Source organism: Camelus dromedarius, chromosome 15 (assembly GCF_036321535.1).
Source record: "Camelus dromedarius isolate mCamDro1 chromosome 15, mCamDro1.pat, whole genome shotgun sequence".
Taxonomy (NCBI): Eukaryota; Metazoa; Chordata; class Mammalia; order Artiodactyla; family Camelidae; genus Camelus; species Camelus dromedarius.
Window position 1 is genome coordinate 58260642 of NC_087450.1, and position 22320 is coordinate 58282961.

A 22320-nucleotide genomic window follows, 5' to 3' on the forward strand; every position below is an offset into this window, starting at 1 on the left:
AGGACTGCGCCTGCGCGAGGCTTCGGAGGCGGGGCCCGGAGGGCTGGGCCACGGGGGCGGAAAAGCTGGCGCTGGAATTAGAACGGGAGTGGCTGTTGCGGCTCTGGCTGCCGGGGCGGTGGGTGTCTGACCCCGACCCGAGGCGGCTCTGAGGTGAGACCCCAGCCCTCGCCGCGCCCTGCCTGGACCTGGCCGGGAACCGGGACCCCGAGGGCGGCGCCGGCGGGGAGCCCCGCGGTGGAGCGGATGGGTGGGGCCGCGCAATCTCCGCCGGGACCCGCCTTCCCTGGGTGGGGGACCCAGGCCCCGAGGCGGCGCGGGCGGGCAGCGGGAGCGAAGGAGCGGGCCTGGGCCTGCGGGAGGAGGCAGTGCCCCAGTGCCCAGTCCCTGTCTGGGGAGGGACTGCAGCTCCGATGAGAACCGATGCGGTGTGTGGATGGGTTCCGTCGGAAGGGTGACGGAGTGGGAGCATCCGCGGGGCTGCTCCCCGTGTCAGGCTCTGATTCGAGGAGCGGTGACGAGCGCCCACTCTTTGTGCGGGCTCCTGTTGGTTTCCCCATCCCTTGGGGCTTCACCCTCTTCCCCCGCTGCACAGGGTGGGCGGGATTGTGTCTGTTTTGTTTACTGTCATCAGGCGCACTAGCACGTGGCGAGCGCTCCGCAACAGCGAAGAATACCAGGGGACCACGCTGGGGTGTAGGGAGAGCTTTGGAGCCAGCTCGACCAAGTTCCAAACTTTGCCCCACCCACTATTAGCCTGGTGACCTTTCGCAAGCGGCTTAATAAACTTTGAGCTTTGGCTGCTTCATTTGAAAGGGCTGTAATACTGCAGCCTTGCTGGTCAGTAGACAGGGTCAGAGGTACATATGGCACCTAGTACTGGGCGGCACACGGTAGGCGCTCACTATGTGGGAGTTGTCATCTGGGTGTTATCTCACAAGAAAGTTCTCCAGTTCATTAAGCATGTCCTCTGCCAGGCTGTGGCAGGCGTTGAGTATACAGAGCTGAGTGACCTAGCCGCCACCCCCCCACCCCCCTCCACACCCCCCCCCCGCCGCCGCCTTTGAGGAGTTCAGGTTCAGAGTGAGATAGTTAAAAGCAGGCAGTAGCAGACTCATGCTAAGATGAGGGTATAAACTCAAGCTGTGAAAGACATCCCTTAGCCCAGCCTGGAGATCCAAGAGAGGCTTCCAAAAGATGCAGCCTTAACTGAGTCTTGAAAGGCGGCTGTCGTTAGACTGAGTGAATAGTGGGTGGAAGGGCACTCCAGGCAGCGGGACTGGCGGGAGCACAGCGTGGAAACACGGAGCGCCATGCACGCTGACAACCGCAAGCAGTTTTGCGTTAAGTGTGAAGCTGGTAGTGGAAGATGAGACTGGAGAGGTAGATAGGGCTGGGTTATGGAGGACCTTGCATGTCCCGGCAAAGAGCTTTGACTTCAGTCTCTAGCTTTGGGATCCAGCGAAAGAGTTTAAGCAGGTTAGTGGCATCTGACTTGAGTTTTAAAGAAATCATTTTGGATAGAGCTTGGTGATAGATTTGAAGTGGCAGAGTCTGGCTGGGACAACGGCTCACATCTGTGAAATATCTCCTGGGGGCTTATAAATTTCCTTAAATTTTGCATTCCAAACTATGTGTTTTTATGGGTTAAGGGTACATTGCTTTCATCAGATAATGAGAAAGTATTTATATGTAGCAGTAGTCTGTGATGATAAGGGGTCACTTCGGGTGGTGTATTCAGTGAATCTTGGGCTTGATTGGATGTGGGGGCTGGAGGACAGAGAGGAGTCCCTGATTTCCCCGTTTCATCCAGAAACAATGTAATTTCCTGAAAGGGAGAGGAGCCGGGAGAAGCTGGTATGGAGGGGAAGATGATGGGTTCTGCTTTAGACATTTTTGCGTTTGATGAATATGTGGAACATCCAAATGACAGTATCTTTGGCCTCATTTTTATGTATGAATAATTTAGAGAGAAGAATGATGTACTTAATTAAGAACATGCATCAACAAAGTAGCAGATAACAAAGCTTTAATAAATGCTTTTCCCTTAAGCTCCTAGTTTGATGATGAAAAGAGAGTCTTGAGTTGCAAAGGGCCTTATAATATACTATAGTGATTTTCAAATCATTCTAGTATTCTAGGGATTTGAAGAGATGCTTCAGGATTTCATAACAGTAGTATCAAATTTTAAAAAATCATATTTAAAATTGTTATATAAGTAGCATTTATATATACTTAAAATATAATGTGTTTATATAGACTATACACCAACATTTTAACCCATCAGAGACTGCTAACATGGTACTTTATTCTGCTAGGTTAACCCAGTTTTGTGCAGACCTTGGATTAAGGCTCTCTTGCCTTTTCTTTCTAACTGAAAAGTTTGCTGTGATGACAAGGCCGTCGTTCGCAACAAATTATCCACAGTAGCCTTCCAAGTAGTCTCTCTCTTTCTCCTCTTGTCCTATGCCCTACCCAGCAGGCAGTCATCTTTCTAAAACAAATCTGATCACATCGTTTGACTGCTTTTTAAAATCCTCTTGAGTCTTCCTGTGAAACCCAAAATAAACCCCCAACTTTTGTCGTGGCCTGCCAGCCCTGTGATCTTTTTCACCTGTCATCCTGCCTTAGTTGAGTTGGCCTCTCACCGGTCCCTATGTCAGACGTGATTCCTCAGGACCTTTGCACTTGCTTTGCCCTCCACTCATACTGCTTCTCCTCCACGTTCATGGCTGCTCCCACGTTGCTCAGGGCTCAACTCTCACTTCCTCAGAACATCTTTTTCTATCTGAAATAGTCACCCCTTCCTTTAATCGCTCTCGATCTTCTTATCTTGCTTTAGTTCCTCTCATAGACATTACTGTTTCCTAATAATGGGTTTTATATTTGGTTTGCTTGTTGGTCCGTCTCTTCCCCCTAAAAATGAGCTCCCTGATATCTGAGGCCTATCTTACTCGCTGATGTGTCCCCAGCAACTGGTGGATGCTCACCGGCAACTCAGGAGTGAATGAATCAATCAGATGTTCTTGCTGCTCCACAAGTTAAGCAAAAATACAGAAATAAATTGGATAATGGGGCTGATTAAAAAGCTTGGGCCCAGGAGTCAGTCTTGGGTAAGTGGCCTAAAGTCAGACGCTGGTGAGTGGACTTAAGAGCAGGGTCTCCAGATTCAGTGGGAGAAGCTTCGTTGGACAGTTACTGAGCACCCTGTGACTTATTCTTTCTTCTTTCTCCTTCACCAGGTACATTGTTTTTCTGACAAGAACTGACCATGTCAGAATGAAAGGAAGCTATCTGTGTAGACCGCTATCTGTGGAACCTTCGAAAACAATAAAATCATCTTCGATTCTGTAGTAAGCTCCCTTATTCCCTCTGTAGGATCCAATTTTTAGTGAACATCTATTAGGTTATCTACTCATAAACCCTCCTGAAAGGTGAGTAACAGTTCCCTCGTCTATAAACTGCAGGTTCTAAGCTACCTTCTGTACATCCCTTGAGGGTGGGGCCCAGAGCCCCAGCAGGGTGTGTGGCACACACGACCCTCAGGAAACACCTGGGACGGATGAATGTGTCACCAGGTTGCTGTGAGGATAAAGTGAGACAGTGTACTTGAAAGTACTGGAACTCGGAAACATGACGCTGGCTAGTTAGCAATTTTCCAAGTATAATCTATGTGCCCCTATGAAAAGGGCCAGGATAAATCATTCATTTAAAAAAAAAGAATATGAAAACGAATATATGTATGTATATGCATGACTGGGACATTGTGCTGTGCACCAGAAATCGACACGTTATAACTGACGGTACTTCAATTAAAAAAAATAAAAATTAAAGAAAGATATATATAAGACAGACTCTGGGCAACTTAAGGTCACCTCCTGCCCTGGCCTTACGGGAACCAGGAGGTGAGAGCCAGCACCTGGCGATGTTCTTCTGTCAGCTTTTACCTAAAGATAACTTGAGACTTCAGGAAAAATGCCCATTTCCGAGAGGTACCGATTCCTTCTGTTCTCAGCCAGCTGTTTACAGACCATGTACTGGAGACAGTAACCGAATCTCAGTATCTTGGTTGGTAAACTAATTATGTCACGTATTTTACTAATGTCTTGAATTGACTAAAGAGAAGTAAGGCACTTGAATATTTTGAGAACTAGATCATATATGTCTGTTAATTCTGAACAGGGCTTTTCACACTTCCTTATATGAGAAGAAGGCTTCTGCCTTTTTGGTTCATCGGGGTAGACTTTTGTGATTCAAAAAGAGAAAAAGGATGAAAAAGAACAGTGTCTAAATTTCGTGGTCAACGGAAAATATTTAGTTTTAAGTAAAAGGAACATGCCGTGGAACTGGAAGGAATTGCTGGGCTTTATTTTTGTTCCTATTATGCGTAAAATTATTTAAAGTTGCTTTTCTTAATCTATCTAAACAACGTTTGTGTTTCCAGGGCAGCGCCTGTGGACCAAGCTATGGTGGAAGATGTTCCGGAAAGGCAAAAAGCGCCACAGCAGCAGCAGCTCCCAGAGTAGTGAGATCAGTACTAAGAGCAAGGTAGGGGCAGGGGACTCGGGGACAGAACCACAAAGCGGCGGGAATTCTGTTCTTTCTGACACCGCAGAAGGGGGACTACGCACGGCAGGCCTGCTGGTAGTCTTCAAACCGGATGTTCATAACATTCGTTTTCTTGCACTCGAGACACATTCTGTGCTTGATTTAATTTTGTTTTGGTAGATTTTCTTAAATTCTTAAATCCGCCAACCTAGGTGGGACAGGCCCTTTGAATGGTCTCACTGAAAAACTGATTTTTAAAAATTTTGTACTTGATAGAAATTGCAGGCAGTTAAGGAGCTGGATCTCTTGACTTTTCGGGTCGTGATGCGTGTGTGCGTAACTATAGTTCTGTTTACGAAACGGAGTCAGTTGGCTAGTGAGGCAACGCCGTGACTGGAAGCCTAGTGGAGTCGAGTGTTTGAGTGTGTGGGGCCCTCAGATTCCTGAGTCCTGGTCCACTGGACTGAGCCTCCTGGTGCCCACATCTTTACTATAAGAGCCTTTTTATCATCCTGCACCCTTGTGAGCTCTCACTTTTGAAAGACGTGTGTGCTTAGTGCCAGGACTTGGTGAGGCAGGAGGAGGGCCTGTGGCCCGGTGCACGGAGGGGGTGCCCCCCTCCAGAGACCCTCTGGCCCGGGGGCAGCACACTGAGTGATGACAGCCCCACTCAGTGCAGGAAGGGCACAAGACTGCCACTCGGGACTTCCAGCAAGAGCAGCATGTGGTCACTGAGCTGTCAGCACCGAGCCAAAAGCACAGAAACCTGACAGTGGAGGAATCCTGTGCAGGCTTGCAATGGGGAAATGAACAGTCTTCTTTAAGGTTTTTGAACTCCTGAAGCTAGTCAGGGAGTTACCTTAAGTGTGAGGACCTCAGCCAGGGAATCAGTGGCCAGGCCCAGCTTCCTGTTTTCTAGATCAAAAAATGGATAAAGGGAGATTTATTGACTTGCTGCTCACAGAGCAGAACCAGAGCCCATGTTCTGATTCCTGAAGGACCTTGCTGACTCAGGCAGGTGCGGGGCCGGGCTGGAGTGTGGCAGGAGGGGTCACGTGTCTTACCCCGTAGGTGATGGTGAGCCCTGAGGGGCTTCTCAGCAGACCTGTGACTGTTAGGTCTGTGTTCTAGGATGACGTAAGCTTTTGCTGTTGTAATTCTGAACCCGGGGGAAATAGGCCAGTTTCTGCCTTCCTGCTTTCCTTGTTCAGAGGGTCACTGGGTTCTGGCGTTTTCCTCTGCAGGGGGTAGTTTGAAGCACAAAAAGCACTCTGTTACTCGCTTCCCAGAAGCCAGCCTGAATTTGTAACAGCTTCTTAATTCCAACTCCTTTCTCTCACCCATTGAATATTTAGGTCTTTTCCAATTTCTCAGTACCATACAGATATGATGCTGAACATCTCTGTGTGTACAGCTCTGCTTTTATTTTAGATTAGATTCCGAGAAGTGTAATTATTAAAAAAAGAAAGAAGTAATATTTAAGACTTGATTCATTTTTATATTCACCTTGATTCACTTCTTAAATGTTTAAAAAATTTCAGTGTACTTTTAAAATTTAATTTTGATTTGAAATGTAAATGAGTGACTAACTTTTTTAATCAGAAGTTTCCAGTGTTATTTCTAAAAAATTAAGCACATTGAGAGAGTGATGCTGTAGAACAGACTACACTAACGTGTGATTCTTTGAATTTTGCTCGACAGTTTTGTTAGTTTTCCTTTGTAATTCACACTGACAGTTGCACTCTGGCCCGCCCTCGGCCTGTGTTACCTGTTGTGGGCCAGGTAGTCGTTGGAGTCATTGCAGGGGTTCTGGATGGGAATTCGGGGACCTCGGCTAGAGATCTGGGCTGTTTCCTAGATGTAACCTTGGGTCAGTCACCTCGCCTCACTGCGACTCTTTGCTCATTCACTAAACAGGGTAATCCTCTCTGCCCACTTTCTGCATAGGGTTCGTTTTGGCTTCTGTGGAGATAACATGAAAGCAAGGTGTAGATTTTCACATACGGTATAAATAACAGGTACCTTATAAGGAGATAGAGGTAGTGTTTTCGATTTAGACTCAGAGCGCCGACTCTGCCTGTATCTGCCTGTATCTGATACGGTGCTGTGAAAAGCAGCTGGGATTCTTTTTTTTTTTTTTTTTTTTTTTGAAGTTTGCTATGGAATTTGTCTTTAGAAAAATCCATCACAGTCTATCTGCTTGAATAACTGACCTGACTTTATATGTGTTGATTCAGCTGTAAGAAATGAGTAATTTGAATGGTAAAGAAGATAGTGCTTCTAATTACGTTTAAAAACGTTATGTTTTAAATTTGGCAGTTTGGAGATTTGCAGATGTTAACCACTATATATAAAAACAGATTAAAAAAAACAAGTTTCTTCCGTATAGCACAGGGAACTATATTCAATATCTTGTAGTAACTTTTAATGAAAAAGAATATGAAGACGAATATACGCGTATACATGTGTGACCGGGGCATTGTGCTGTACACCAGAAATCGACACGTTGTAACTGACTGTACTTAAATAAAATTTTTTTTTTAATGTTATGTTTGTTATTTCTCAGTCTGTAGATTCCAGCCTTGGGGGCCTTTCACGGTCCAGCACCGTCGCAAGCCTCGATACGGATTCTACCAAGAGTTCAGGTATGGAGACTGCTTAGATCATTTATTGTCTTGTTAACTGATGTTCTTATGATTTACCAGGGCAGCACAAGGGCTTCTTGCGTATTGGGGGTTTTCTTTCTTAGCTCTGCCATTTTTGCAAGAGTTTAGAAATGGCCACGATCTGGTGGAACGGGGGTTGGGAGTGCAGAAGGATTGGTGAAAACCATGGCCTTGCAGCAAACTGCTCATAATGGTCCTAGAGCAAAAGTGTGTGGAAATTTAGGAGTGTCAAAATGGCTTTGTCAGAAATGGACTGGCAGAGTGAATTATACTGGAATGAATATTGTTTGTGGGGTGTGGGACAGTGTCTTGCTGATTACAGAGATCAAGGAGCCCTCTGCTCAGAGATCTGCCAGCTCATTAACGTCAGGAGCACACGGTGAAGGGGAGTGTCTGTCACAGACCCTCGGAAACATTTATGCAGCCACTTGAAGTGAGCAGCCCTTCTGAAGTCAGAAGGTGGCTCCTGACCCACCTGTTAGCTGACGTCTAGTTGGAAACCTACTGCATTCATTTTCTTGTATAAAATCCTGGCACTTTTCCTCATAGACATAGAATACAGACTTGTGGTTGCCAAGGGGGTGGGGGGTGGGTAGAGATAGACTGGAATTTCCTTTTGGGATCATGGACTACTCGGTCTGTAAAAGTGGTGGGAAGCAAGCAGGAGAGAAAAGCTTATGATGCAGAAGGGAATTTAGCAGCATAAGGTCTATTATCTGTAATTCCGGATGCCTTTAAAGTATTAAAAATGTTGGCATCTTTTTATTACGTGAACATAATCTAGCAGTAACCATGCAGTATTTCCTTACTACCGATGATAGATACTGTAAAGCCGTCTGGAATTTATGGCGTACATAGTTCTCCACTTGTCACCATCTGTTACGTAAGGGACTTCCTGTCTGGCATTATTCCATCTACGTTAAAAGAAAAAAAATAAAAGTCTGGTCTTTTCTGACTGAATCGGGGAGGTATATCAGGTTTCCTGAATCAGGAAAGAGTTAAAAGTTCACATGATAAAGAGGGAAAAGAAACAAAAATAATTAAATGTCATATGCATTTATAAGGGTCATTATCTCTTTGACGTTTTATTTTTCTCCTTTGTTTTGAAGTGAAGGCTGTTAATACTTCATTTATTCCTACTGAGGTTTTTATACATTTAGTGTATTGTGAATCACTGAGGAAAAGTTTAGTGAAGTTTTAAGTTCTCTCTCGTTATATCAGAAAGTTTGCATTTACAAATTTTTTATTCTTATTAAAGCTTAAGTTCTGATGACACCGTCTGTTTCCTGTTGGGAAGGGGTTGAGGACACCCCACAATGCAGCTGTTTCTTTCGAAGTCTTACTTGCCGTTTTTCTTCCCCCTCTAGGGCAAAGCAACAGTAATTCAGACACCTGTGCAGAATTTCGAATAAAATATGTTGGTGCCATCGAGAAACTGAAACTCTCTGAGGGAAAAAGTCTCGAAGGGCCACTAGACCTGATAAATTACATAGATGTTGCTCAGGTAAAAAAAAAAAAAAAAAAAGTTTAATTTTAAAAGATTCTGGCATGCACCTGTGGCTTTGGAGAAAGACGCTGCTCTTCCAGGTCTTTTCGCTGTCTTCTGAAGCCGAGCTCTTACTGCTGGTAAAATCTCACTGAGCGCTGTGGTCAGAGGAGGCACAAGGTGCCTTGGAGACAGAGTCACAGAAGAACAGAGACACAGGTCTTCTGTCACACAGCACTTCTAACTTTTTCTAGGGCTGACTGACCTCTTCATTTAAATGGGAAGCTGAGGGCGGGGACCAGGTACACAGCTAGGTCTGTCTTTAAAACAATTTGGCAAGTCTTACCGTATCTCCGTTGAACTAGTTTCCACTCTTTGAATAAATAACCTAACTCAGAGTGGTGTTGGCCTATCATATCTATCTATTCACACCCTGTTTCCAATGAGAATTGAGGTGAGGTGGGTTTCAAAAATATATCCTAGTCAAGAAGATAAAAAACCATCATGAAGGAAAATTAAGACAAATCAAAGGTTTATGCATAAAACATGGTAAGCTGTGTACCCTCACCAGTGTTGGAAGTGGATGAGCCAGAAGATATAACACTATGAACAGTTAGTAAATTGCTTCTCAAGTTTCTAGAAAATGGACTTGCCTGTCTTTGTGTTCGTTAACGAAGGGAAATTACTGCCATGGAAAGATTCCCTTACACAGTGTTAGTCTTAAGAATATATGGTCTCTTAAACCACGGTTGTGGGATCATTAAATAAACTGTTTCATGTCCTCGTGACCGTGAAGGACGTCTCCTCCACGTGAGGGGGAGTCAGCCAGTCTAATCTGCCATTTAACGGAGAACTCTTGGTAGCCTGGACTAACGCCATTATCATCCCAGGGTTCAGTTCGGAGTATTAAGGCATTCCCACAACGTGCAGGCAACAACTAACCTAAGTATTGTACTGAAAGGCGGCTGATAATGCTCCCCCGCAAGGTGCGTCAGGATTATTTCCATCCTGCTAGGGACTGCTCAGTTTCTCACGTCGCCGTGGAAACGGGTCTTGTCAAAACCCCATTATTGACCGTAGCATTGCTGTTATCCCATCTTCTGATTCTTGGAATTGCTTTAACCTGCTGTGAGAATTGATTGGCAAGAGGCTACTCTTGCACACGAGGACCCAAGAATTAAGGTAGGTGCATGTAGCTCATTTACCGGAATTTCTTTGGTGTAGGCAAATGGTTCCACAAAAATTTTTACCGAATGGAACATCTACTGATTGCCAGTAATATCTTACTTATTTTAGAGAAGACAAGTTAGGCCTTGTTTCTGAATAGCTTGAAATGCTGATTTTTGAGAGCTGAGTAACCATCCGTCAGTGTTGACTTGCCTGAAGCCCTGGGGCACTGGGATAACCAGACAGCCAACACCTGAGTGGGATATAAAGTGGCTGAGAGAAGTGGTTCCTGCGGCGTGTTTCCTGATCCTTTAATGTGCTGACATTAGTATAAACTAATGTACATATTTCAGCCTGGCTAGGATCTGTGAAAAGTATGTTTGTAACTAGAGTTAACACCAAGACAAAGACCTAGAGCAATACACGCGGACTGCATGCACCTGAGCTTTGGTCAAATCTGTGGACTATAAAAAAGGGGGGGGGAGATTTCTTCTGCCTCTTTGGAGAGAAATTCCTGCTGGGCTGTTGTATGTAGGCCTCACATTCTTTAAAGGGTTTGGGCTTGCAATGGCCAGATACTAAATTGACTAGTCAGAATTAAGAATATAATTTTTAACATGTATCATGTAATTTATTTTTACTTTGAAGCAAGATGGAAAGTTGCCTTTTGTTCCTCTGGAGGAAGAATTTATTATGGGAGTTTCCAAGTATGGTATAAAAGTATCCACATCAGATCAGTATGTAAGTAATTTAATTAAAGGGGAAAAAAATGTGTTTTTAGGCATTGGGGACGTCAGGCCGGGGAGGCCCCTCCTGTGGTTAGGTCTGCTCCTGTTGGCAGAGCGGTTTGTAAATATTGCTGGCAGCTGGTCTTAAGTGACCAGTTTTCTAGGGTAAATGAGGAAGAGCTTTTGCTTCAGTGTGTAGGGCCCAAGCCAACACCCCCATTGCTGGCCTGTAACGCATTTCAGTAGGACCCTGGGCCAATTCAGGGTAGTTGGCAGCTTGGAAGCTGCCACAGAGAACAGGACTCTGAGCTTAGATCATCTCATTCCGTCTTTCTAGAACTTAAGTAGGATGGTATGATCCTAAAGGCAAATTGCCCCTTAACTGAGCATACCGGAATGTCCCTTTGGGTGAAAAAACCTGTAAAATGACTTTCTGCCAGACCCAGGGACGGACATGCTCTGTCTAAAGCCTCATGATAGACTCTGCACTGTAAAATGTGCTACGTTAGAGGGATGGAGAAACACGGAAGGAGTGCGATCTCCCTTCGCCCTGACTTTTGCAGGACGTCTTGCACAGGCACGCTCTGTATTTAATCATCCGGATGGTGTGTTACGACGACGGTCTGGGGGCAGGAAAAAGCTTACTGGCTCTGAAGACCACAGATGCAAGCAACGAGGAATACAGCCTGTGGGTTTATCAGTGCAGCAGCCTGGTGAGGCTTTCAGTTACCTTGGTTAGTCTTACTCATCAAACAGATCGGCAAAACCAGAGACCATTTAGTCTTCTGAAAGGCTGAAGAGCTGCTCTCTGCCATGCACCTGATCCCTGACAGGACATAAAGAATGAGCGTATCGGGCCCCGGGCCCGCCAGCTGCCCAGACCCGCTGCGGGCTGTGAGCAGTTAGGCCAGGGGCAGCTCACGGTTCAGAGGGAAAGCGGTGTGTCCTCCACGGGCAGAGCCCTGATCTTCTGTACCTTGTTGTTCTGACTCGTGATGGTCCCTCCCAAAGGCTGCGGGTCCCCTGTTACCATGTGCAGTTCTCTGAAGGAACACGGGGCCTGGGCAGGCTTGTCCTGGACTTTCCAAAACCGGTGAAGAGCAGGTTTAGGGGAGGTGTTGGGAGGATCAAATTTAGTTCAGGAAGAGACTGATGAACTCTCTTACTTTATCTTTCCACTTAACGTAGGAACAAGCACAAGCAATCTGCAAAGTTTTATCCACTGCTTTTGACTCTGTACTGACATCTGAGAAACCGTGAAACCTGCGATCAAGGGGAAGCTGACTTCATGTGCAAGTTCAGCTGTTTTCTAAATAGTCCTGTTTTCAGTCTGCAGTGTTGAACTATTAAAGGAATATGAGTGATCCTCTGCTCTAGGTTTTCTGAAGAAAATGCAATGTATAAAATATCAGTCATTTGTTTTTCTATTAAAATGTGTCTAACAGTGAGTTAACTCTCGATGTTACCTACCTACTGGGACTGAAAAAAAAGAAATGTCATTTGTCACTTTTAAACACAAATAAGCTTAACGGTGCACTTAGGGAGTGACGCACATTAAGAACTTTCTGAGGAAGACCAGGGCAGTCTGTTCTGCAGCACTGGCCGGCGACGTGGTCTCACTGGCTCGGAGCTCTTGCCCGGCAGAGGTCTGGCCTGGGGACCTGGGTCATGCTGTTCTGAAACTGTCACTGCCAACTCAAGACATAAAAAGTAAAATATGAAAGTGTATCATCAAGATAACATGCTAGTAAACCACAATAATTCTCTCAGGAGTTAAGAAAACCTTAAAAGATTACTGCTTATGTTAAAAGTCACAGTATTTAGATCTTATATGGAGTCAGATTTTTTTCTTTTCTATTGTAGTATATTCTATTTTTGTGTTTTAAGTTTATAAGAATAAAGTTTAGCCTTTTCCCATTTAAAAAAAAAGTCACAGTATTTAACGAATCTCATGTACAGAAGGCCAGTGTATTTTTTTAAAGGACTGTTTTTATATCCAGTGCTTTACGAAAGATTAAAAACACCAAACACACTACATCCATTTAAAAGTATTTTATTTTTTCCAGTCAAATGACTAGTTAACAAGAAGGGTAGATGTATTCAACATGCTCGAATTATAAGTCACTGCATCAGGACAATGACAGTAAGAATGGATCAGGTTACACAGTATATACAGTTGCGCTGCAGCTAGGCCAGTGATCAGGTGAATGAACTGAATATCATACATCTCGACTAGCGTCACTCCAAGCTGCATGTTGTGTTATCCACCCCTCAGTGTCACACAGTAACTGTTAAGTCTGTGGACACATTTCTGAGTCGCCATCCCTTGAAGTCAGAACTGATGGAACATGGCACACACAGTGCCGGCATCCTGCAGCTAAGTCCGTGAAACGTAACTTTAAATATAAATAGGTATCTACAATGTTTTCCTTCCTCTCAGTTGCTTTTCGTTGAATTTGCACAGAGCAAATAACTAAGAAAGGATATTAGCAGGGAAGTTAATATAATCTCTCCTCTGACAAGAGTAATATTTATTAATTACTGCACAATAGCACCACAAACTGTAGACTGGAAAAGTATTTCCTAGATATTTATGTACCAGTGAACCTGACAGATTCATTTGGGACTGGTGTTCAAATGTTGATATAAATCAACTTTAATTCCTTATTTAAGCTGGCACCAAGTAGTCCAAAGGCTGATTGTAAGGTACAGAGTGGAGGACTGTGTTAAAATACACATATGAAGTGCACTGTGCAAAATACATCTGTTTACTTTCTTAAATCTATGAGAGAATTAACTAAATGAAAGGTTCAAAACAGAAATTAACAATCAGTGAAAACAGATGTAGTGCTTTTAAAAAAGACTTTAATTACAGATCTAACAGATTTTTACCCGAAACTTTGAAAGGCAAAAAACGCAGTTGCCATACGACATCATAAAACATTCCAGTTTGTTGTCTTCCTTTATAATAATAATAAAAAAATACAATGCAAAATTAAAAAAAAAAAGCTCTACACTTGCAAGAGTCTTGCGTAATAAAGACAGGCTGCTTCAATCAAAGGTACCATCGTAACAAATGCAATAAAAGCATCGTTGCCTTGCTTTCCAAGCCTCTTAAATTTACTCTTTTTCTTTTGGTAAAAACCTAAGTAGGCGTTACATGCCTACTTATTCTCAGAGTGCCAAAACTGCCGATATTCCTACTACGAACCTTATGCTCACAATTACTAAACAGGTATGATAGTCAAGTTCATTAAACTAATGAATTTTGATTTTAGCATATACAACCTAATCCCCCCACCCCCAGTAGCTTCAGTTCAGAATGGTATGATGGACTTCAATAGTTAAACTGGGACGTCTGGGAGTATTTTATTACCTGGGACCTACAGATTTCTGATATGCTCTTGATTACAAACAAATGGACAGATTAAATTTCAAGACAGTGTAACTACCATTCCTGTTGGTATATTATATAAATACAAGACACTAAATTGAGTAAACATTCTCTTGAGCTAGAAGGGAAGGCAGTGGTACACTCAGTAGGAAACAGCAAGTAGGTGGTAATACGGGGTGAGGTGGGGCGGGGGTCTGCGCCACGGTACTCTGTGTGACGGGGGAAGATCAAGAAGGCAAATTCCAAAACATCTAAAGCATATCAACTAGTTTAAAGAACTGTTTTGCAATCCATCATCCTTAGTTTTTCACCAGATTCAGGAAGTTTGGTTCCATCATCTAGAGCTGAGTTAACTGCTATGACATGGGCTGTAACAAACCATCCGTAGTCAGGCTGAGCAGGATTGTTCACGGCGGTTACACACATGCAGAACACAATGAAAGCTGCCGCCTCGCACATTAGGGCTGGAAAGTACAATGCTTACGGAGAAACTTCCAAGTTGCTTTAAATAAACACTGGGTGGATTTCTTCAAAAGAAATCTTGGAAGGTATCTTTTTAGAAAAAGTCTTTAAAGGTGAACCGAAGCATTTTATCTAGAAAGTCCAGGCTGGCTGTGGACTTCTAAAGCGACAGGCTTCCTCTAAAGAGTAACTGTGCTAAAGGTCACTGACTTCAGGAAGAGTGCAAATTTCTTCCCAACACTCAAAACATTTTTAGGTTCGGCTAATTCTGTAGATTCAAGGATCTTGATTATGTAGTTAAAACAACTTTTCAGTTCACCTTGTAGGAAATTCCGTTTTTCCTAATAAAAGTATAGCAATGTTTCATGAAAAACACAAATTATAAAAACAATTCATTGATATATATAAATTGCCTTTGAGTTTTTAAAACAGAACAGTGGCATTAGAGAAAGTGGGCTACCATACAATTCATGGAACTGGTTATCTGGCAAGAGTTTTGGTACCAATAACGAAACAGGACATGACTTTTAAAAGAAGTGTTTTTGTTCAGTAGCAATTTAGTCAGCAATAAAGTGCACAAATGACACGGGAAATGCTCCTTTGCGACCGGGATCTCCATCAATGTGACCAATCTGAAATGAATAAAAGTTTAGGTTGTTATAAAAATTCCAAATGTTGGAAACTCTGAAGGGTACTATAGCATTTGGAGAAAAAAAAGAAAAGATCTCTTGGTAAGAATCTCTTCTGGAAAGAATTATTTGGGTAAAACATCTAAACTGTCTTCCTCTTTTCTTTCACTCATGTACCAAACACTGTGACCTACGTATTAGAGGGGGGTCAGTGTGGGGACAGGGCACCTACCACAGTCCTGGCGGTCTTGAAGGGCAGACAAGACAGGAGCTGACCACTGCCCCACCCTACTTTTTTTTTTTAATGAGGAAACTGAGTGTCAGAAGTTTGTAAGCTGCAAAGTCACTTAGTGACAAACATGATTTGGCCCTATTTAAATGCAGTCAAGCATTTATGGAAGATTTCAATAAATCTATTTCCTTTGTGCTGGGTAAATTATAAAAGCTACACATCAATCTGATCTCAGTGTCAATTAAGTAGGCAAATAAAAAGCTAAAAGAAAATCACCACAACTTAAATAGTGTTTTTGTGTGTGTGGGGAGGAGAACCCTTGAGATTACAGGCAGCATTTCCTTTCTTCTTTATAGCTTTCTGTATTTTTAAGTTTTTGAAATGAACGTGTACTTTCCAGATGGCTAAACCTGTGGTCAGGCTGGAGGCCATCCTTGGGTGGATCACACACGAGTGTGAAGCCAGACCTGCCTCAGGTCTCAGGGGTGTGCGGGCAGCAGGCGGGGAGGGCGGGAGTCAGGCAGGGGCTGGAACCGGGCCGTGTGCTGCCTGCAGCGCTGATGGTGCTGGAAGGAGCAAGGCTGACGGAGGAAGGAACTCTGCACCGACAGACACCTGAATCCCTCAAGTGGGGAGAAGCAACAGGAAGACCCTGAATCCAGAGGCTTCGGTGCCAGGCCGAGTTTGTTCACAAAAGCCCTGCAGGCGACAGTTCCCACAGGCAGGACCTCTGCTAGGGGTACTGGCCAACACTCCTCACATTCAACGCGGAGCTGTTTCTAACAGCCCTGTCTGCGTCCTGCTGACAACCGGGAACCATCTGCTACCTCAGCTCCACCCCCAGAGCTGGGTCATCAGCATCCCCCATGTGGCAGACACTGCCGGAGGCACACGCGTGGGAGCTGCTGAATCATCGCCCCACCTGATAACGGCCGCCTCTCACCCGGGCCTCCGGGTCATCGCTACAACAGGCCATGACCTCCCTTTCTTGGGAGAGGCGGTAAGGCTTAGCCATGTCAGCAACTCGCCAAGGCCACCCAGCCTGACCTTGGGCGGGTCTGGGCTCTCGGGGTCACCAGGGGAGGTGCCACGGCATGTCTCAGGACCAAGCCTGACATCCAGCGACTGCCACCAGGTCAGCTCTTTCCACCCGCCTCACTCCTCCAGACCGGCCCGCGCCGGAGGACAGTGCCACCGAGAAACTCCAGGCTTCACTGCAAACCTTCACGTGCACTCCGGAAACTGCAGCCTATGTGGTCGGCCCACCCTGGTGGGGATCCCACCTGGGGGATCAGTCAGGCCCACTCAGAAGTGGGGGTGCACGGAAAGGACGCCTGAGGCCCGTCCGGGCAGAGCGGGCTGGATCTGGGCATAGACCTCCAAGCCCCGACTCACCCACCACTCCTGGTCCTCCTCCCCATCCACGATGATCACATCCCCCTCGGAGAACGTCAGCTCGTCCGGATTGTCGGCCACGCAGTTGTAGAGGGCTTTGACCCGCTTTGGCTTCAGCTTGGTCTGCGTCAAGAGAAGAGGGGTCAGACCTTAGTGTGCGGGGAGGCGCCTGCTCCCGGGGAGAGAACTGACTGGTCCTGAGGGCCTGCCTGCAGGCCGGGGAGCCCACAGGTGTCCAGGGGCGGTTCGGTGTGGCGCAGGGGCAGGGGGACTTCAGGAGGAGGCCAGTCGAGTGAGGAGAGCTGGGAATGAGGCGGCCCAGTGCCTGGCGTGCACATGGGGTCTGTCCTGGAGCGTGGAGGGCCCGGTCCAGCGGCTGGTGAGCTCTAGGTTGCATCCTCCCGGATCCAAAGGACCAGGCACCCAGGAAGACGCGCCCCCCCCACCCCGATCCAGGGTAAGAGGGCAAGACTGCTTCCCTGAGCCCTCAGAGAATAACCCACACACTCCTGGCCAGAGCAGAGAGGCACAAAGAAGGGGCTCGTCCACTTACAGTCTGTGACTTCCTGGGCATGGGCGCTGGGGGCTGCATGACCACGGCGTTGGACAGAGGACCCAGAGCTTCTGTTCCAGAGAGATCCGCTGCTTGAGGGCCAAAAGGCAAGTTTCCTGAGATTTTCTAATTGTTGAGGGAAAAGTCCCTCGAAGACCAAAGACCCTTGTCCCTGCCTGTAACCTCTGCAGAGCGGGCAGGCCGGCGGTGTCACAGCGGAAGAGGGGTGCTGCCCCCTCCAGGTCCCGCCGGGGTCCCCCGCCCGTCCCCTATCGTGGCAGAAGGGGACGGGAGCGAGGGAAGGGTGCAGAGCAGCCCGGGGGCAGGGGCGTGAGAGGCTGTGTGCAGGGCGGGTGGCTGCTGATGCAGGACAGCTGGGCCTGATGTGGGGCTGGCCCCGCCTGGAAACACCCCCACCCCATCCCCACGGCCCAAGCAGAGATTAGCCCCCTTTCACATAATTACCAGGTCCTCTCGGCTGGCCTTTGTTGCTCAGTGGGGTTGACTTGTCAGGCCTGCAAAGAGGAAAACAGATTTACTGGTACCTGAGGCCTGAAAGGCACGTTACTGCCCCACCTCCCTCCCTTTTTCTGAAGGAGTTGTCTATGTTCAAGTTGAAAACAGGTGGGCTGATTTTATCAACTGTCATTCAACTATCTCCATTTTTGGAAAAAGGAAGAATGAGAGGCTCAGAGGACAGTTCTAGATCCAAGGTTCTCGATTCCAAAACCAGGATCGTCCCAAAGCTCTCCTGTCCCATGTGGGCCTGCTGCCAATGACCTGGGTCTGGGGCTGGAACCTGGGCACCAACCGGGTCAGTCCCCTCCCAGCGGGGACTTGGTCTCTTCCTGCATCAGGGCGGGGCTTCTCAGACCCAGGGCCCCGGGGGCTCTACTAGGACCCATCCAGGCACCGCTGGCCGGCGTCATCCATACTTCTGGACTCTGTGACCCTGGTGCCTGTAACAGACGTGACTCAGCGTAGCTCAGGCCCCGCTATGAGCCCTCGGACCTGACACGTCCCAAGGCCGCAGACATATATGGAAGGGAACCAGCTCCCAGGGCTGGCAGACAGGGGTCTATGAACTCCGACTTGCCAGGTGGGTCTGGATGAACTGGTTTCTGTGAGTCACCATTTTCATCTGCAAAAGGTGTGACACTAGCCCTGCCAACTCTCAGAATAAGGACAAGTGACAGAGTAACTTTGATGAGCTGAGAAAGGACCCCTATCTCCAGTTCTCTGCACGGAGCCAGGCAATCAGGGCTTGACACGGGACGGGAAGGGGCTGGAGGGCAGAAGAGGCGGATAGGGGACCAGTGAGGGATGAAAGGCCCTTCTGTTGCAGGCCCGCTCTGTCTGATGCTTCCTTCTCTGCCCAAAGGAGCCCTGCCTAGGCCGTGGTGCTGCAGCCACAGAATGGAGTTGGAAACAACACTACTTTTGCTCATGTTTTCAAGGAACTAAAAAAGGCAAAACAAGCGAAGGCCCCACCAGTCTGACCAGTCCCACCATTTGCTTTCCATCAACATCAAGACAGAAATCATGCTGAGCCTGCGGATCCTTTGTCATCTCCCCAACTACAAAATGCCCACAGGGAAGGCCTGACCCTTGAGACAATGGTCAGCAAGCCTTTTCTGTAGATGGCCAGAGAGTAAGTGTTTTAGGGTTTGTGGGTTACAAGGTCCCTGTCACAACTATTCAATGCTGCCACCACAGCACGGGAGCAGCCACAGATGATGCGGGACACACTGTGTGGCTACAGACCCTAACTTTTGTTTATGGGCACCGAAATCGGAATTTCATATAATGTTCATGTGTCATAATACATTCTTCTTTTAGTTTTTTTCAACCATTGAAAAAAAAGCTAAGCCCGTGGGCCACACATGAACTGGCAGCGCGCTGGACCGAGGCACTGTGGCCTGGCCTCGGGCATAGCTTGCCGCCTCCTGCTCTAAGTCCAGATTCACACCCAGGATGAACTGAGGAGGTAAGTGCTCCCTTTGGAAAGAGGACACTCTAGTGCAAGTCCTTTAAGAACAGAACCACTGGGCAGTGGCGACGTGACTCCACCCACCCCAACGTACTTGGGGTGCCCTAGCATCACCCCTCCCCACCTTTCCTTTCCGTCAGATGACATGAGAGAAAGTGAGCCCATGAAACAGGGAAGCAAGTACAACTGTGCCAGAGCCCCGCGAGGACACGCCCGAGAACCAGGGAAGCAACGAGCGGCCTCAGAGCAACTGGACAGTACGTGCCCGAGTCCTTGCCTGTGCAGCCGCCCCTGGGGACCTCAGGGCCCCGAGACCGTGGCTGTGGTCAGGTTCTCATCTAGAACTTCCACACAGGATTTGGTCTCTTAAAGAACAGCAGCTTGGAAAGAGCAAATCTGAGGGTGCTCCAAGGGAAGAGAGAAGAAAGTTGAAGCGGGGCGCGGAGCAAACACAGGCGCTCAGGGCAGCGGGACCTGCGGCGTGTAGCGCGGACCTGAGAGTGCGCTCCTCATGGCCTGGGAGGTTTCACCGCACCGTGAGCACAGGAGGGCAAGGACTTGAACGCTATGCTTCAGAGCGGGATCTTGTAAAGCAGCACTTAGAACAGTTCTGAGAGCCTCCTGGTTAAAAACAGCAGCTGAAATACATTTACTTCCACTTTCTCCCAAGCAAAAGGATTAAAAATAATTTAAGCTGCACCGAACAAAGAGAACTAAGAGGAAACAAAAATCTGGAAGCTGAGAACGGGGGGGGGGGGGGGGGGGGCAAATCCTAACCCTCCTTGTTCATCTGAAGGAGCCCCCACGGCAGCAAGGAAGGCCCTGAAGGATCCCCGCTGGTGCCTTCAAGCCCCCGAGCTCATAAGCCTCTGGGAGTGGGAGGGAGGGAGGGAAGGGCTTAAACGCAAGGATTGGCCAGAATCTGCCGAGGGAGTACTGGGTCCCTGGATTCCCGCCCCAACTCTGAGTAGCCTAGCACCTCCCACTCTCAACCCCACTGAAGACCAGGAGCCTCCATCTTCAGAGAGGGCAGCACAGAGGGCGTCTGGACAGAGGGATGCCAGGGGCGGGAGCATCTTTTAAAAACCTGAGGGACTAAGTAAAAGCTTATCTTTATTTCTGTATTCAACTCCCATAAACTCTGCTCCCTTCAGGCCAGAGAGTAGAAGGCTGTTCTCGCAGGAACCTGAGGTGTGAAAGAAAAAGGCCCCAAATGAGGGTCCCCTAACAAAAAGGCCAGTGAGCGCCCCACATGCTGAGACCCACACCGGCAGCTCTGTGCATAAGGGTGCAGACTGTCACTCAGTCTAATGCCTCAGCTCAAGTAGCAACTCAGGGGCAGGAAACACATTTACAGGGAAAAGCCTCTAATGTAACAGAAGTCAAAACAAAGAGAAAAGAATGTGGAAGAAACAAATTCCGCAGAGAAACAAAAGCTAAAATAAACATTCCCCCATCATTAATAGTCTGAGAAGAAAGTTAATAAGTCCAGGAAACAAATAGTATATTAACTTAAACAATATATGATAGTGGAAACAAAAAAGTCAATAAAACAACTGGAAGATAAAGTTGAGAAAAATCTCCCAGAACCTAGATTGTAAAAGCAAGCAAACAAGGCAGAAATGGAAACTAGAAGGTGGACAAGAGCTGGCCCCTCCACAGCGCAGAGCTGCACTTCCAGCCCCCGCCTCTAGATGGGGCCATGGGACTGGCTCTGGCTAAAGGAGCCTGCGCATCACTCAGGCCTCGGAGGTTAGCAAGCCTACAGAGTTTCTCTCTCCCTAGGGAAGTAACTCCGGGCCTCCAGGGGATAAAGATGGGGGAGTCAGAAGATGAAGGGGTCTGGGCCTCTGACTCACCTCTTGGGATTGCTGTACAAGCAAAAATACGGACAATTTCATGTGGGCAAGAAGTCAACTCCATACGTTAAATCACTGAGATCTGGGGGAGCCTGTGAGAGCAGTTAACTTACTCTAATAAAGAGAAAAGAGGACACGTAGAGGAAAGGCCGAGATCTGACATCTGAATAATAATATTAAAAGTGAGGACAGAAAAAAAAACTAAAATAAAACAGATGTTAACTCATTTTTAAAAAATCAATGAAATTTCTCAGAACTGCAGGATGTAGTTTATATCCTGAAAGGCTCCCATTATCTGCTTGATGGTGGGGATGGAAAAAGATCCCTCTGGGGAGTCAGAGCCTGAGCAGGGGCAGGAGGCGTCCATGAGGGGAAGCCTGCAGGGGAGAGGAGGCTTCCGCACAAAGGGGGAGGAGGAGATGGGAAATTTGGTAATTCATAAGCGTGGGATCAAGTAAGTAAACTTGGGGGCCAGATTTCTCACCATTGAAAAGGGAGTAACAAATACAGAAAGGGAGGACATTAGAATGAACCTTGTAGTTCTTTTAAAACACTGTCCCCAAACTCTTTACTGAGAGCTGGAATCTATGACCACCCTGTGCCACTCCACTGCCCCCAATCCGAACAGAGTCTGGGCTCTGCCACCGTTGACCAGTAACATTAAAATGGAAGTGATGTCCTGCCAGGTTCCAGGACACGTTCTTGGGCACAGCCACCAGGATGTGAGGAAGCCCTCCCTGCATGGAGAGACCGTTACATGTAAGTATCCAGGCAGCAAACCCAGCTGGGGTCCCAGCTGACAGCCAGCACCAAGCAGTAGACGTGCGGACCAGAGACACCTCATGACACTGCCTGCCTTCAGCTGATGAGGCACTTTGTGTCGACCCATCCCTAGCCCGTGTGTCTTTTCAGCTAGAGGCCCGGATGTTGTAGCGTGAAGACAAGCTATCCCCGCTCCCCACCCTCCGTGCGGATCCAAACTGCTGAGACTGTCCCTGAGCATAACAAAATGGTTATGTCTTGTGTTAGTAAATTTTGGTGTGTTTGTTATTAGAACTGAAATTGGAGACAGTGTGAACGCATGGATTTCAATATAGACAAAAATAGAAATACAGAGATAAATGTATTTATATATATATACACACATGGATATACACGTATATATGCGTGTGTGTGTGTGTGTGTCACTAGTTCTGACCACTCAGAGGGCC

At 46.9% G+C, this 22320-nt stretch overlaps 2 protein-coding genes across 7 annotated transcripts in view; one reads left to right on the top strand and one right to left on the bottom strand.

Moving 5' to 3' along the window:
- Positions 1-12: 12 nt before the first annotated feature.
- ITGB1BP1 (integrin subunit beta 1 binding protein 1) lies at positions 13-12043 on the top strand. Of its 2 annotated transcripts, none has more exons than XM_031466545.2 (8): positions 13-153; positions 3243-3434; positions 4445-4548; positions 7115-7193; positions 8582-8718; positions 10516-10608; positions 11159-11329; positions 11784-12043. In XM_031466545.2, exons 3-8 carry the CDS (start codon positions 4477-4479, stop codon positions 11853-11855), a joined length of 624 nt encoding a protein of 207 aa, XP_031322405.1. In that variant the 5' UTR covers positions 13-153; positions 3243-3434; positions 4445-4476; the 3' UTR covers positions 11856-12043. The 2 variants fall into 2 exon arrangements, with proteins under 2 accessions (XP_031322405.1, XP_031322406.1); XM_031466546.2 differs by having other exon boundaries at positions 11159-11308.
- A 589-nt stretch (positions 12044-12632) lies between these two features.
- The window catches only part of ASAP2 (ArfGAP with SH3 domain, ankyrin repeat and PH domain 2), a 148489-nt gene continuing 138801 nt past the window's right edge, over positions 12633-22320 (bottom strand). For 3 of the 5 annotated variants that reach the window (XM_064494744.1, XM_064494742.1, XM_064494746.1), the window contains 4 exons: positions 17726-17775; positions 17261-17352; positions 16708-16830; positions 12633-15083 (listed from right to left, as the gene is read on the bottom strand). In XM_064494744.1, coding sequence (XP_064350814.1) covers positions 15009-15083; positions 16708-16830; positions 17261-17352; positions 17726-17775 — 340 coding nt within the window. In that variant the 3' untranslated portion in view covers positions 12633-15008. The remainder of the gene's footprint in view (positions 15084-16707; positions 16831-17260; positions 17353-17725; positions 17776-22320) is intronic. The other 2 variants (XM_064494745.1, XM_064494743.1) reach the window with 1 other exon arrangement.